A 17,664-nucleotide genomic window follows, 5' to 3' on the forward strand; every position below is an offset into this window, starting at 1 on the left:
TGGTCATCGTAGTTGCGAGAAAATGATGAGAGAAAAAATTTGGACGAATTTGTGTGCTTTCAGATAGGAATTAAAGACTTCTAGCCAGAAGTCTTCCTTTTATTATTTTAGTGAGAAATTACCTCTTTCTCAAAATCTATGCTACTTCAGAGGGAGCTGTTTCTCACATTTTTTTAAAAAGCTATCAACAGCTCTCCAATGCTCGTTACAAAGTCAGTTTTTAAGTTAATATTTGTTTTGAGTAATTACCAAACAGGTACCTTCCCTTTAATAAACTTGGGCTCCTCACAAGCGATATTATAGTATAGATGCCGTCTAGCATGAAAGACAAGTCCTTACTTTGAAGCTTTTCAACCAAGAAATTTTGAGAAAGAGGTAATTTCTCTCTCAAGTATATAAAACAAACTTCAGTTGAAGCCTTTTATTATGCTTCTGAAAGCACACAAAGTAATGAAACAAGGGTGTTTTTTTTTCTCTTAGTATTCTCCAACAAATTAATTTGATGACCAGTTTAGCTCAATTGCACCTACATGTAATTGCACCCTTGTTACTTCACTATTATGTATATTTTTTTTCATGTACCATTGGCTTATTACAACTGCACAGCTTTTAAAATAACATTATTTCAAATAATAACAAAAACTTCAGTTAAAGCCTTATTGCTTCTGAAAGCAAACAAAGTAATGCAACAATGGTATTTCTTTTCTTTCAGTATTCTCTTGCAAATTCGATGTCCAATTGATCCCAATTGCACCTTTGTTACTTGTCAAAACCTTTGTAAGACTATTATAATAATCTTATTTTATTGAAATTGGAGCACAGCCTGATATTAATAATAATACTATTTTCTATAGTCAGATGTATCAACTATACCCTCTGAGACCTGGGGTCGGTTTCACAAAGAGTTAGGACTAGTCCCCCTAGGAGATAATAATTATACAAATTGCCTGGATAGTCCTAAAGTTGAGATAAGACTAGTCCTAACTCTTTGTGAAACCCACCCCTGGTAAAACTTTAAAAACTGTCATGCCTTTTATACAAGCTTTCTGTGGAAGTTTGGGTGGCTTTTTGGTAACATTTTGACCACGAGAGGGCGCACTCCTACGTTATCCAGAGATTTCCAAAAAAGAGTCGCGCCATCACATCACCACATCGTGCAGCAATGCATGCAAGATTCAACTCGACCAACTGAACTGTAGTAATTTCGTCTTTAAATTGCGGATTTTTAATATGCTTTTACATTCTTTGGTGACTTAAAGAACAAATTTAACACCAGGTGGATTACTCGGAGTGGCTTCTCGCTGGAATAATAGAGCTTTGCTGCAACCGAACGTGTCGTGTTTTTAGTTCAGGTTCTTGTACTTACTCAACTCAACACTGCTGCTTGCTGCACACACCCACTAGTAAACAGTACACAGACGGGCATGGCACTGGCTGGCAGGAAGAGACGAATAAACACTGGATCCTACACGCAATTAATGTGACCCACGGACGGAAGGCCCATTTTAGAACTGCCGAACGGCTAGTCATTTTAGTCTTCGTCTGTTTGCCAGCTTGAAGTTGCGTTTAATTTCATGTATTTTTAAAAGGAACGTGTGGGAAGAAAATACCGCCAAAATGCCGGAAGTTAAAGATGACTTCGACACGTCAAGTGTTCGTGTGGCACTCAGGTAAGTTAACAATTATATCATTGTTTATTTTTTAATTTGTATTGTAAATGTGTGTACTGTTTAGTGATGTTTTATGGAGGTAGAATTCTACCTCCATGGTTAAACACAATCAAAAGTTTCAAAAGCGTACAAACGGTATGCTGCCCTGGGATGGAGGGGTAACCGGTAAGCCTTAACTTAAGGTCTGTTTTTTTCTTTCTCTGTATTAATTTAAATTGTTCAACTAGTAAAGGGATAACTTTCCGTATGGCGCCACCACTTTTTCACTCATTTTTACAAAAAGGGATATATCAATCAGGTAAATTAGATACTATATTATTTTATTTTGAATGAAAAAGTGGTGGCGCCATACGGAAACTTTTCCTAGTAAAGTATACTATTCCTATATAATTTTTATGCATTTTTGTTTAGCTTACAATTTCAATTAAGTGAACTAAACTTGAAACTTGAATACAAATTGGTATTTTAAAATGATTGGCATCAACTCAAAGTGCTGTTATATTTGTTTAGTTAGGGTTAGTAGATGACTATTGAGTATTTAGTATAAAATAACACAGACATAATCATGATAATAAAGAGATCTTGGCAGACTCGCTTTGTAGGAAAGGGGAATTATTAAAACACAAATTTGATGTCTCTAAACACCAAAACCATGGAGATAGAAAATTGTATTTCTACCATGCCTGCAGGCCCGTCCACCCAGCACTATTACCCAGCACCGCCCACCGTGGCTACAACACTGACTGTGACAGTATGAACAACAGAATGGAAGTTTTGATAAGTAAGACCTAAAGTCTAACTGCCCTATATATACCTCACGGTATACTAAACCTCAAAGACACAAACCGTTGAGAAAAAGAGTATCACTGTTCTTAGTGTGCACAGAATGAGTGTGACGACTAGTTATATAAGATCTAGACATTGTACATACTCGGCACGAAAGGAAGAAAAATAAAAAATATACGAAGCTAAGTTTTGGCCAACTTATAGTTTTGGCCAACTTATAGTTTTGGCCAATCTTCAGATTGTTTTTTCGGACATTGCCTTTTTACACGTACATGGTGTACAATACATTTTACTCATCAAGATGATTGTTCAAAGGTGATGAACCTAGGGTCGTCTTCCAATGTATTTTCAGGCCTGATACTTCACGGAGGCAACGAAGGCGATTGCCTCCGTGTCCCCTGGTGATTGCAGTGGTGCCCTTAAAATGCTCCAGTACAAATTTGCAGTTTCATCATAGTGTGCCCTGTACCAAGAAGATAATGTCTTGGTGCCCTTGTCGTTTCAAAAACGGAGCATAGGCCTACAGCCCTGTATTTTTAAAAGAGACTGCACATGGGCATTGACACACTAGGCCCATTCCACAGAAAGTGGTTCTGGACATTCGGCTACAACTTAAAAGTTGTGTAAACAGCCTAAACTTGGGTTGTATAATAGCAAACATAATCAAATATCATTCAAAGAGAATTGTAAAATTTTCTTCTAAGAAAACTGTCAACGCTTGAATGTTCTGAGAGTATTAACTGTGTACATGAACACAATGTACATTGTACATTTAGTCGAGTACTGCTATCCCCACAACATGTACGTACTTGATGTGAACATCTGGTTAAAACAAAGTGAGGAAGTGACTTGATTTTCTATGACACTGTTGAGCCATATCCACTGGCATTTAGAATTAGGTGGGCATTAAATCGATTGCCTCAATTTCCTATTGATGAAGGACGAACCGTTGGAGTGATTCTGAGGTCTGACGGTGACACACAGACATTGTGGTGGGGGGGGGGGGGGGGACGACACACTAAGCCTTGCAACATGTGCATGAGAGGGAGCGTGGGCGGACCTGCCCAGGACTCACAATTTTTGCCCAGCACTCATGGCACTCATGTTTTAGCATTACTCATGTTTTACAAGTGGAGGATGTGTTCTTATTCCTTCTTGGGTGTACACTGTTGTATGGTAGGGCAAGCCTACGTAACTGCCCAGTGACTGCACCTGACATGCCTGGGGGAAGTAGGTTGACTTAAACCGCGTTAATGTGATGAGTTCGCAGTGAGTCATGACTCATAGCCATGGTCATAATGGTCATACCCTGTTATTGTTTGCAGTTCAAGTGCATCATAAAACCAGACACATATTCTGGTTCACACACAGGCAGACTAAACTATTGCTATCAATGTACTAGCCTAGATGCACGCTCACAATGCCTCAAGCATAATAATCGCAAGTTGTCGCATTGCTAGCAAAACACAGCCCTGGGATCAAATTCATGGCTCGTCTTACCTAAAGCAAAGACACTGGGGGTGCTACAATGTACAGAAGCAAGGAGTTCCTGTTCCTCGCTTACGTCTGACGGCATACATTATACATGTATTTCACTGGTTAGCAGGGAGTTTTTTATTTGTGCGTGCATACTCCACGGTAACTACAAAAAAGGTATTCTTCGCTCATGAAGGTAGCGCAAAAATTTGGTGTGGATATATACATGTAATGGTGGTCATAATATGTGCGCAGAGTTTGGCAGTATTATGTGTGTACATGAAAGCAGACCCATGACATTTTACCCAGATTATACTGAAATTGAAACCCCATTTTACATGCCAGGTCTGGTATTATTCTTTTTGAAAGGGCAAGGGCACCAAAAAAGGCAATTAAACCCTTTTGTGTAGGAGGTTACTGCTTTTAGAGGCATTGCAAGGGTACCAGGGCAATGACCAGCTGGGGCACTTAAGGCAATCGCCTCTATTGCCTCCTTGATTGTATCAGGCCTGCATTCTATTTCATGTAGATTTGAAACCAATGGTTCTTTTCAGAACCACCCCAACTCATTTAGAGATCTAGAGTCATTAGGCCCACAAGTACATGGTGTAACTGCAAACCTTTCCATACTGTATTTCCACCATGCAAAGTTTGAAATCCTAGGCCTACCTACACGTACGTGTACAATGTATTTCATGTGCACATGTGTAGGTTGAGTTGAGATTTAAACTTTGCATTGTGTCTGTAAACTCTCTCTCAGCCAACAGTCAGTGTATTAGGCTGGACACACCTGATTCGGATCCCTGGAAATCCAATGAAGTGAAACCCACGCAGCTGTTAATCAATTGTTACTCATTGTCATGTGGCACACTTTATTGCATTCTTTATTCAGACCTGGGCTAATCCCCATAGGCTGTGTGCAACAGGTAGCCTTGGTTTAAAGGCACTGTTGATGGTTGAATGAAAGAACTCTGAAAATCTTCAAAGGCACTGGACATTTGATTATTTATCATTAACGATCAGTAACTTGGTGTATCCAATTCTTCATCCATGGTGTATCCCAACATGGGATATTATCTTGGCTTCACTTAAAATAGAGTTGTTGGAAAGAAACAGTAAGCGTAAGCCAAAACAGGCCAGTAGGGTGCAATTTAAAAAATCATAAACGTTTTTACTGTTCCTTCCTGAAACTGCCATAAAAAATGGTTTAAAATTATTAGTAGGGCCTAAAAGAAAAGTTTTTTTTTTTTCAAATTTATAAACAAACTGCACTTTTTTAAACTCCTCTTTCTCAGTTTCATTTTCTCGTACATTTATCTTGGTGTTTCCACTCTTACAAATTTTTAACATTTAAGAAAAAAGATCAGGTTTTAACAGTAATAAATCTTGGATTGATGCTCTTTTCAAATGTATCAAAAATAAAAGAACTTAGGCGTCCTGATGTCACCAAATGACTCAGTTTGCTTAGAATCGTAAGCCTAATTGGTCATCGAAGTGCAAGACAAACATGAAAAGAAAAACCACTCTTGTTGCATACGTTATCTGTTTATTTCCGGATGCCTGGGAAGGGCTTCAGGCTTGAAGTCTTGTATCTCAGATTCAAATATTTTAGTTAGAAATTACTAAAAATTCCCCAAATCGTTGTCACTTAAGAGGGACTTGTTTTTCACTACACTCAGCTTCCCAGTGCTCTTTAAAAGTAGGTTTGATCATGGAGGAATAAATTACTCCATCGTTGTTGTATCATCATAGAGTAAGGACTGTCCTTACTCTAAGGTTTGATGGTCAATACTTTGTTTTTAATTTTCAAAACTTGCCCAGGGGTGGATTTCACAAAGAGTTAGGACTAGTCTTATCTCGAGTTAGGACCAGTTACTCATCCTAACTTAGGACTATCAATGCAATTTGTATATCTCGTAGGTAGTCCTAACTCTTTGTGAAATCGACCCCAGTGCCTTTAACACTTAAGGTCACTGTTGAAAGAACTTTGAAAAGCTTTCAAGTCACCAGGTAGGGGTTTGTCATTCTGATTTAGGGTTACTGTTGATAACCAGTGTCAGATTTATCAGATGATCATCATAAAAATTGTGTATGAAGTTGGAAAGTTTCCAAATAGCTGTGTTCAACAATAAAAAACAAATGTTGGGAAGAGGGTTTTGTCCCTAAATCCTGAAGAATTGATTAGGGATCATCAAGAAAAACCTGTGGACTGAACTTTTTTTTAAAGGAACACGTTGCCTTGGATCGGACGAGTTGGTCTATAAAAAGCGTTTGAAACCGTTTGTTATGAAATATATATGGTTAGAAAATGTTTTAAAAGTAGTGTGGATCATTATATATAATGATCCACACAAGTATCACTCAAAATTGCACGGTTTTCTTTTTACGTCGCGAACTATCACGGTCGGCCATTTATGGGAGTCAAAATTTTGACTCCCATAAATGGCCGACCATGTTATTGGACGAGGTTAAAAGAAAACCACGCAATTTCGAGGCATATTTGTGTAGATCATTGTATTCTTCTTTTACATCATCTTTCTAACCATATGCATTTTATAACAAACAGTCACAACTCACAAAATTCTTTTCAAAGACCAACTCGACCGATCCAAGGCAACGTGTTCCTTTAATGAAATCAAGTTAATAATAATAATAATATTTGAGTTTATATCAGCGCTTTTTCACTCCCGAATGGGTGTATCAAAGCGCTTCAAATTATTACCCCTGGTCACTGGGCCTTAAATTACTCCTTAAACCATCTCAGCTCCCTGGTTGGGAGTATAAGGCCTCGTGCAACATTAATATGCGGTCCTCGGCTAAATCAATCACAAGAACCATCTCTGCCCTCACATGTCCCCATTTACCCCTGCGTGGAGAGAAGCAATAATAGTTGTGTCTTGCTCAGGGACACAAGTGTCACGACCGGGATTCGAACCCACACTCTGCTGAACAGAATCATCAGAGCTTGAATTCGCTGCTCTTAACCGCTTGGCCACGACACCCCACCCCACAAGTTCCTCTAAAAATATAATACGTATGTAGGGTCAAACATTACATTGTTTTTTTTCACAATTTAGGCATTTAGAACAAATTTTCAATAAAGTTAACATTGTATGATGTAGGTTAGAACTGTGAAGTTTAAAATTTTTTATCAAGAACGGCAAAATAGACGTATACCAAGATAATGGGAAATGACTACTCAAGCCCTGAAAGATATTTTAAATCCCAGAGCTTGATAAAATCAGGATTTTATTGCACTAGGGCCCTAGGCTCGCTTATTTTAAGCAAAGTCAGTTATCATAGAACCGTGTAGGCCTACATTTTGTAAAGTTTGCGATGACATGCAAAATCTAAATCTATTTTGAGTTGAAGACAACTCAAGGTTTCGGTCAATAATGCTCGTAGGTTTGGAAATTACCTCCATGGAATTGCTCTACTACCATGACTACAGTGTATCACCAGTAAAACCACTGAGTAAAAAAGTCACAGTATGTTAAGAGTCTCTGCCTGTAAGAATGTACCAAATTAGGGGGGGGGGGGGGGGTGTGATTCATGGGTTTGCAGATCTTCTTCCAAAAAATTAGAGTGATACACCATCATACCAAACGAATAAATCCAAAATTTTAGTTTGCTGACGCTTTCGGTTTTGGAGTTACCAGTTATCAAAGTTTGGGCCAAAAAGCCCTCAAGAAACGAATAGTACATTCCCTGTAAACACAAAAACGTGCGCCAAGGTCATCCCAACAAAAGTAAAACATTTTTTGAAACCTCCAGTTGGGCTTATCACAAAAGTTTAACAAAAAATGTTTTACTTTTGTTGGGATGACCTTGGCGCACATTTTTGTGTTTACAGGGAATGTACTATTCGTTTCTCGAGGGCTTTTAGGCCGAAACTTTGATAACTGGTAACTCCAAAACCGAAAGCGTCAGCAAACTAAAATTTTGGATTTATTCGTTTGGTATGATGATGTATCACTCTAATTTTTTAGAAGAAGATCTGAGAACCCATGAATCACCACTTGGTACACTCTTACAGGCAGGGACTCTTAAATATTAAGTTTTCAAGTCGAAAAAATGCAGCTCTATGGAGTCCCAGAGATCGAGTTTTGTTGATCAGTCTGTTGTTTTTGTTGCCTTAATGGCTAATATTTATAAACTGCGTGCTACCATTAACGACTTGTCCACGACTTGTCCACAAGTCTACATATCCTGGGGTTGAGCCGCCTATAACCACGGAGTGTTTTGGTTCAACATTGTCCATTGTACTTGTAATGCAAACTGGTACTCCATGGCCATACTTGGTTTGAATATCAGCTGAAGTCAAGTGTTTGTTGTTCTTGTTAACTCAATCTTAACATCACCTTGTAACCTAAGCCCCTAGGGAGACAGACCCCTGCGGAATACCAATTTAAGTGCACCCTGCGGACCAGAAGATTAGGGGTGGATCAAGTTGAGACAACTTCTCCCCAAACTTGCCTCAGAACCTCTTGAGGCATATTTCCAAGGTCCACTTCAGAGTTTGGGATACACTTATTTTCAAAGACCCCAAGACTGCAAGACTTTTATTTTGTTGCTTAGACTCTTTATTGGACTGTTTTACAAGACTAATGCAGGTGCATGTATGTACATGTAGAATCAAAATGAGGAGACTTATAAAGTGTAATTTAAAAGGAAGGTACACGTTTGGGTAATTACTCATAACAAATATTAACTTAAAAACTGACTTGGTAACGAGCATTGGAGAGCTGTTGATAATATACATGTAAAACATTGTGGGAAACACTTCCCTCTGAAGTAACATAGTTTTTGAGAAAGAGGTAATTTCTCACTCAAATAATAAAAGACTTCTAGCCAGAAGTCTTTTATTCCTATTATCAAATTCGCACATTGGTACACTGCGTAATGTTACAATAAATTGAAAATTGAAAACTACAACACCACAAGACTTGTCTTGTCATGACTTTTACACTTTTGGTAAACAGTATTGTCGAAGGCCCACACTTCGTGTATCACAACTTAAAATAGCAAACCTGTGGAAATTTAGACTCAATTGGGAATGGAGTTGGGAGAAAATAACAGGAAAACCCACCCTTGTTTCCGCATGTTTCGCCGTATCATGACATGTGTTTAAAATAAATCCGTAATTCTCGACATCGAGAATTGATAATTGTTTAAATGTTTTCTCAAAAAGTAAAGCATTTCATCGAATAATATTTCGAGAGAAGTCTTTCACCATTACCTTCTGTAAACCCTGTAAGTTATTTTTAAATCTGTGAACTTTTATTTTGTTTTCTGTTCCGAAAGTGTATAATGGCTTTAAGAGGTCTGTGGCCTCAGGCATGTGTCAGGCCTGTAGTCCATTTGTAAAATTCAAACTCGAGTGTTCACAACCTGCTAAAATTGAGTCATTTTCTTATTCGATAAAACACACTGTACCATGGAGGTAGACGTACAGACAAATGTTACTTTGCAGTGATTTTTCATCAGTGTACAAATTACATGGGATATGATGTACAATGTACGTACACTGTAGGCCTACAGTCTCATGCACTGTAACTGTGCCTGTTCATGTACATGTACACGTACTTCGTTGGGAATCAATAAAAAAAATTGTGTTAAAATTGATTGCTGGTGTTTTATTTTTGGTCATTGTTGATGTACAATGTACAGTGTAGAAACATGACATTTATAAACAAAAAAATCCCTGTGGATGTTCTTAAAATTTGGTTTCTTGAATGTAGTCAAACTTGTTTCCTACAGTGTATTGTCATATTTTGAATGAATTGTGTTTTCAACTTTTATATTATGCAGTGTACTAATGTAGTTCACTGTAGTACATTGTATAGCTTAAATACTTGTAAAGTGGTGGCTATCCGCTGTTGGAAATAAGTTATACATTGGAAAATTATAAATAAATTTTAAATTTTTAGTAGAATTTGCTTTTTTTCAGGAGAGCTAAAATAATTGTCCTCTCCTAAGACAAACAATATTTTCGTTACACTGTTTTACTCATTTCTCAAAAAGTACAGCACCGCAGCAAATAATATTTTAAAGGAAGTTGTCTACCACTCATTATGTATTTTCAAGCCGTGTTTAAAATTATTTAAATCTGGGATGCATTGTGTCTGTGTCGTACAAAAAAAAGGCCTTTAAAACCAAACCCTTTAATTTGTTTTCTTTGTTGTTTCTAAACAGGATTCGTCCCCAGTTGGCTAAGGAGAGGATAGACATGTGTCGAGTCTGCACCTCAGTGACCCCTGACCAGAACCAGGTCATGCTAGGTCAAGACAGGGCATTCACCTTTGACAATGTGTTTGACCTTGACAGTCAACAGAACCAAGTCTACAACTCAACTGCACATTCACTGATTGAGGGGTAATCTTTTTAAAATTAAATGTTTATTAGGAATTATTAAGTTATCACTAAAGCGCGAGTGGAATACAGAAAAATATACTTGTAGTGCTTCTGCATCCCATATGGGATGCAGACCATGCTAAATTTTTCCGTATTCCAGGAGCGCACGTGTGGTAACAAATTTCTTCCAGCCACGTTAGTCAACTTCAAGAAACAACCTCAAGGAACAATGCACATGCAAAGTTTAGATTGTAATTTTTTGCACTGACCTTATTTGGAGCGTGACGCATTGACACTCACAATACGCAGAGTGCTATATATTTAAACGATACACAGAGTGCAATATTAAAACTGGGAGTACATCTACATGTACATGTAGGTTATGGCTTGTAATCACACCCCGGTTCTAGCATCTGGTATGTCTGATTGGAGGATTAGCGCATACTGGAAGATTAAGAATATTATGGTGACGTTTGTGGCCAAGTGGTCTAGTTCACCGGATCCTACGTACATGACATTTGGTGTTGTCAGGGCTCGGCAGAGTGTGGGTTCGATATCTGGTCTTGATACTTTTGCCCTTGAGCAAGGCACTTAGCCATAATTGCTTCGTAGCCAAGAACCACATGGAAAGAAAAAAAAGGAAGGAAGTTGAAGTTTTAGATGTGGGAGGAAAACCCACTCAGTAAGGTACTGTTCATGTACCACAGAGGCTGAACATCCAATCATCATACATTTAGTGCCCCTGGTTGGATTTGAACCCAGGTCCTAGAGGCAAGACACCACTACACCGGTCATTGTCAAATTAGTATGAATGTTTTTTTTTTTTTGCTTCTGTAGATGTTTTGATGGTTACAATGCGACAGTGTTTGCTTACAGGCAGACCGGAGCCGATAAAACCTCCCAATCAACACACATTTAGTGCCCCTGGTGGGATTTGAACCAGGGTCCTACCTAGAGGTGAAAGGCGAGGGAAGTTACATTGTACACCACTACACCAATCATAGTTCAGAAATATTTAATTTCTTTCTTTGCGTCTGTGGGTGTTTTGATGGTTACAATGCGACAGTGTTTGCCTACGGCCAGACTGGAGCCGGTAAAACCTTCACCATGGGTACAGGGTTTGAACCTGGAGTAACTTTGATATTTTTGTTTTGTTTCTGTAGGTGTTTTGATGGTTACAATGCGACAGTGTTTGCCTACGGCCAGACCGGAGCGGGTAAAACCTTCACCATGGGTACAGGATTTGAACCTGGAGTAACTGAGGACCAGCAGGGTATAGTCCCTAGGGCTGTCAGGCATTTATTTAATGGGATCGAACAAAGACGGACCGAAGCTTTGGAACGGAGTGAACCACCGCCTGAGTTTAAAATTCATGCACAGTTTATGGAGGTAAGTATTAATTAGGAAAAAAAAGAATAACCAATAAACGAAGTTATTTACTAAGGCTGAGGAAATTATATAAATAGAGTGTGGAGGCATCATCTGGAAGCCGAGGTGTACAATGTATGTAGGGATGCCTGGGGATAGAGACAATGAATGGGGACAAGAACGAACGGACAGACAACAAGAACGAACGGACAGACATGAATTAAGTTTTTGCACAAACGCGAGTGGAATACGGAAAGTATATATAGCACCTCTGCCTCCCACATATCCAACTAGTCTGAGTGCCTAGTTGGATGGGATTCAGGCGCACTATATTTTTCTGTATTTCTTTTAATGGTATCAAACGACGAAGGAATGAAGATCTGCAACGTAGTGAACCACCGCCTGGGTTTAAAATTCATGCACAGTTTATGGAGGTAAGATGACACAAGCGTCAGTGGAATACGGACAAATATTGCGCTTCTCCCATACCCAATGAGACCGAGTTGGATGGGATGCAGATTCGCTATATTTTTCCGTATTTTCTTTAATGGTGTTGAACAAAGATGGAATAAAGCTCTGCTTATTTATTATGAGTGGTGTAGAGAATGGACAATGTCTGATGCGCTCCACCAAAATGAGTCGGTTGTCGACCCAGGTCGTTTTAAAGTAGGATTTAAACTTTTGCATTGTGGAAGTATACTTAGGTGAGGTTTGTCTAAAGTGTCAGTACTGAAAAGAACCGGTGGTTGATAACCCAACATTTCAATCAGCATGCTCTGATTGTATTCAGTGTTGAGATCTGTTTTTACATCTGAAAAGAGCATAATCTGTGCTTACCTCAATTATCTGAGGTTGTTGAGGTCTATCAAAAAAGCTTACGTTAGGGACTCAAAATCTTCTACTTTGATTGTTTTGAAAGGCATGGGCCGTCAAAATTGTCTTTGATAACTTGCATGGTACCTCTTACATGTAGTTTAATAAAACGTATAAATAACCAAAGTAGCTTTCACTTATGAAAATTATAAGTAATAAAACAGCTTGTTGATACAACCTTTTGTTCAAAAGTAGTAAAAGTAGAAACACAAAGAAATGCGAGAGAATAACATTGAGAAAAGGAGTTAAAGTCAAGTTGTTTATTGAAAGCGTGTCAGCAACTTTTGTTTGATGTGGTGCGATGTGTTTTCACTGTGGTGCCCTCTGCAGGATTAAAAAACATACATTTTCACATAAAAGTTTACATCTATTTATGCCCATGGGTGAAGAGAAGCAATTATAAGAAAGTATTTTGCTCAAGGACGCAAGTGTCATGACGGGGATTCAAACCCACACTTCGGTGACTTAATCACCAGAACTTTAAAGGAACACGTTGCCTTGGATCGGTCGAGTTGGTCTTTGAAAAGCGTCCTGTAACCGTTTGTTATAAAATCGATTGGTTAGAAAGATGTTGTAAAAGTAGAATACAATGATCTACACAAATATGCCTCGAAATTGCGTGGTTTTCGTTTTACCTCGTCGACAAACACGGTCGGCCATTTATGGGAGTCGAAACTTTGACTCCCATAAATGGCCGACCGTGTTAGTTCGCGACGTAAAATGAAAACCGTGCAATTTTGAGTGATACTTGTGTGGATCATTATATTCTACTTTTAAAACATCTTTCTAACCATATGCATTTTATAACAAAAGGTTGCAGAACGCTTTTCATAGACCAACTCGACCGATCCAAGGCAACGTGTTCCTTTAATTTGATGCTCTTAAACACTCAACCTTGACACTCTAAGTAAAATTGTTTACGTTCGTTTTCAATGAATTGTTACAAATATTTGGTTTTGTTACTCATTTATATTACAGTTATACAATGAGGAGATCTTGGATTTATTTGATTCAACCAGAGATGTGGAAGGCAGTAGAGTAAGTATTTGCAAATATTGAAATTATATGTCAATAAAGGGTCTGAGCATGCCACTTAAGAAATTTAAAAATTCTGGTATGAATTAAAAATTGTTTAAAATACCCAAAAATGTATCTATTGACCCCTTGCACGCGCGTCACACGCGCCGACTGATGCCACGCTCACCATGTTGGTGGTCAATTGGTTTACGTGTAAACGCCGCGCCCCTAAAAATAAGCACTACACTGAATAAATCGCATTGACATCAGCGTTTTCACTAAGGGATGTAAGAGACTTATAATACATTTCTTCCTCTATTTTAAAAGACTTTGCATGGAAAATGAATGCATGACAAAACTGAATTTGACCTTATAGGTGCACTTTAACTATTATTTTAAAGCATACCTTCACAATACAATTATTTTTCAATATTATGATTGTCTCTTAGCTTTTGGTTTCAATCGTTTATCATGTAAAATGTCCATTGCGTATCATTAAACAAATGCAATACATCTCGTTCAAAGTTGGTTTCTGAAGGTTAACCAAGCTGTCCAGAGGGTAATTTGTGATGGTCTTATTATAATGATGTTTTAAGATAATTTGCATGTCAGACTTAAAGGACCACATTGCCTCGGATCGGTCGAGTTGGTCTTTGAAAAGCGTTCTGTAACAGTTTCTTATAAAATCGGTATGGTTAGAAAGATGTTGTAAAAGTAGAATACAATTATCTACACAAATATGCCTTGAAATTGCGTGGTTTTCGTTTTACCTCGTCGACAAACACGGTCGGCCATTTATGGGAGTCCAAAATTTGACTCCCATAAATGGCCAACCGTGTTAGTTCGCGACGTAAAATGAAAACCGTGCAATTTTGAGTGATAATTGTGTGGATCATTATATTCTACTTTTAAAACATCTTTCTAACCATGGCATTTTATAACAAACGGTTTCAAACGCTTTTAATAGACCAACTCGTCTGATCCAAGGCAACGTGTTCCTTTAAACTGTACATAAGTATTATAGGATCTACATGTAATCAGGGATGAAATTGTTCAGTCTTTTGGCTGAATTCAGTCTTTTTATGTCGGCCGGGTGAAGAAAATCAAACAATATTTTTTTCCACAAATAAATCCTGCTCATTTGTCTACTTTTTCTGGTGCTTTGGATACTGTTTCCAAAAGCTCCTTGGAATCTATAACCCCAGGGGTTACCAAACAGTAGAAATGCCGACATATTTTGAATTTGTATCCAAGTTTCAGATTTTTTGGTGAGTAATGAGTCTCACCCCTGGTGACATGTACCTACTGAAATGATACTCAATAATAATAATTACACAGCATTTGCAGCAGGGCAACTACCAGTGACTACAAGTAATTTGGGGAACGGTCTTAAATATTTTGATAAACACATACGGTACATACATGTAAAAAGCTTGCATGAATAGTGTTCCCGCCTTAAAGGATTTGGGTCCTCTTTGTAACACAAAACACAATGTCCACAGATTTAAATTAAACCTTCACAGTTTGAAGATAATGATAGTAGAAACCTTCCCTGAAAATATTGCATGCTGAGGTGCTGTAGGTTTTGAGAAATGAGTAAAACAATGTCATGAAAATAATTTTCAGTGATCATGATCGAGACGAAAATTGTTTGGTGTTTTGTGTTACAAAAAGTACCCAAATCCTTTAAACATCTTCTGATGTTATGTACAGTATGTGTCAGTACTATTTGATGGCTCATGGCCAAGGTGCTACTTAGTACGGTAATTGGCAATGTAGTACACACCCTGTCGACTCACATCAATAACTGAAGTCAGTCTGTGATGTAGCAAGATTTATTCTCATCACTTTTCCTTCACACTCAATAAGAAAGAGTTAAAGTTGCCTTAAAGGGTTTTGATACCTTTTGTAGATTTTGTTGTAGTTTTTTTGGGGGGCCATGACATGAATTCCTACTCACTATGATTGAAGTTTCATGCAATATTCATGTAATTTATCTTTAGACATGTTAGAAGTTTCAGCTTCATTAGTCATCAAATTTGTTGAGAATTTTTTTTTAAATGAGTCGTGTAAATTTGTTGTTTATGCCAAAATAATTTTCATCTCACGAAACTGTTTCACTCATTTCTCAAGAACTACAGCACTTCTGCAATTAATACATGTACTTTAAAGGATTTGGGTACTTTGTGTAACACAAAATACGATGTCTACTGATTTACATTAAAATATAATTTTACATCTTAAAATAATATTACTTGCTGAGGTGCTGTATTTCTTGAGGATTGAGTAATACAATGTCACGGTGCTCAATTAATTTCCGTCTTTAGAGACAAACATTTTGTTCGTGACGACTTTTTTACTCATTTCTCAAAAACTACAGCACTTCAGCAAGTACATTTTTAAGGCAAGCTTTCTACGAGCTTTATTTTCAAACTGCCATGACTGTGAGTTTGGTGTAAGTCTGTGGACATTGTGTATTGAGTCATACAAAAAGTACCCATACCCTTTAAAGGATTTGGGTTTCGTTTTGTAATACAAAACAAAATGTCCACAGATTTACATTAAACCTACACCATGTACACAGTTTGAAAATAATTATAGTAGAAAGCGCACCTTAAAATATTAGTTGCTGAGGTGCTGTGATGAAATGAGTAAAACAATATAATGAAAATACATTTTTACATGCTAAAACAATTTTCGTCTGACTCATAATCACTGAGACAAAAACTATTTCCATGACATTGTTTTACTTATTTCTCAAAAACTACAGCACCTCGGCAAGTAATATTTTCAGGGAAGCTTTCTATTATCATTATCTTCAAACTGTATGAGTTTAGTGTAAATCTGTGACCATTGTGTTTTTTTTGTCCAACAAAAAGTACATCCCTTTAAGGGAAGCTTTTATAGACCTGATGCATTGACATCATCCAGCCACCATCTTAGAGGTAAAACGTTGACAGGCCAATCGAAATGCTTAGGTTTGTACGCGCAGTGCACTGGATTGGTCAATGAACAACCTCCATTTGACCTCTAGGTGAGGGCGCCCTACTGAAATGACGTCATGTGCATTTAGGGTTTATTGTCAGTGCCGTCTTATAATCCTATAACATTTATGCAAATCTGTGGACACTCGACCCTTAATCAAATTATTATTATTTTTTTTGACAGCATAAGAAATCTCACATCAAGATCCATGAAGATGCCCAGGGAGGTATTTATGTGGTTGGCGTGACGACAAGAACTGTAGCATCAGAGCAAGAGGTTAGCGTCTTACTAAATTAACAGAGCTTTATTTATAAATATTGCGCACAAGACTTGAGCTCAATTTTATAGACCTGCTTAAGGGCAGTGGACACTAGTATGTACATTGTAATTACTCAAAGTAGCTGTTAGCATAATTCTTTTGTTTGGTAACGAGTAATGGGGAGCTGTTGATAGTATAAAACATTGTGAGAAATGGCTCCCTCTGATATGACGTAGTCTTCGAGAAAGAAGTAATTTTCAGCGAATTTGATTTCATAACCTCAGATTTAAAATTTTAGAATCTGAGGTCTCCAAATCAAGCATCTGAAAGCACACAACTTTGTGTGACAAAAGTGTTTTGTCTTTCATTAATACCTTGCAACTTTGACAATCAATTGAGCTCAAATTTTCACAGGTTTGTTATTTAATGCATAAGTTGAGATTCACCAAGTGAGTTGACTGGTCTTTGACAACTACCGATAGGGTTCAGTTTCTTTAAAAAGACTAGTAAAACCACTACACAAGTTGGTCAGCTCTTTACTGTATAAAGTGTCCCTTCTTTGTACCAAGGAGCAAATATCATGCCGCGTTTGAACTCTGGTTTGAGGTTTGTGTTTTTTCTTTCCCTCCAGACGTTAGTGTGCCTCCAAGGTGGTGCGTTATCGAGGACGACGGCTAGCACCAACATGAACTCACAGAGCTCAAGATCTCACGCTATCTTCACTCTACATATCAAACAACAGCGTCTTGTAAAAGAGGTACAGAAGACATTCATGAGAGAGAGTATTACTCGTTATCCTTGTTATCAATGTGCTTAGTATTAAGTCGGGGGTCGTGGCCGAGCGGATAAGAGCACCAAACTCAAGCGCTGGTGCTT

General features: G+C 37.9%; 1 protein-coding gene across 1 annotated transcript in view; it reads left to right on the forward strand.

Annotated features, from left to right (window-relative positions):
* Positions 1–1,143: 1,143 nt before the first annotated feature.
* LOC139943018 (kinesin-like protein KIF21A) overlaps positions 1,144–17,664 on the forward strand; it is a 54,479-nt gene continuing 37,958 nt past the window's right edge. Inside the window, exons 1-6 of the mRNA XM_071939832.1 lie at positions 1,144–1,670; positions 10,128–10,307; positions 11,450–11,675; positions 13,506–13,565; positions 16,713–16,805; positions 17,420–17,545. Coding sequence (XP_071795933.1) covers positions 1,618–1,670; positions 10,128–10,307; positions 11,450–11,675; positions 13,506–13,565; positions 16,713–16,805; positions 17,420–17,545 — 738 coding nt within the window. The 5' untranslated portion in view covers positions 1,144–1,617. The remainder of the gene's footprint in view (positions 1,671–10,127; positions 10,308–11,449; positions 11,676–13,505; positions 13,566–16,712; positions 16,806–17,419; positions 17,546–17,664) is intronic.

The sequence above is a fragment of the Asterias amurensis genome, chromosome 10 (assembly GCF_032118995.1).
Source record: "Asterias amurensis chromosome 10, ASM3211899v1".
NCBI lineage: Eukaryota > Metazoa > Echinodermata > Asteroidea > Forcipulatida > Asteriidae > Asterias > Asterias amurensis.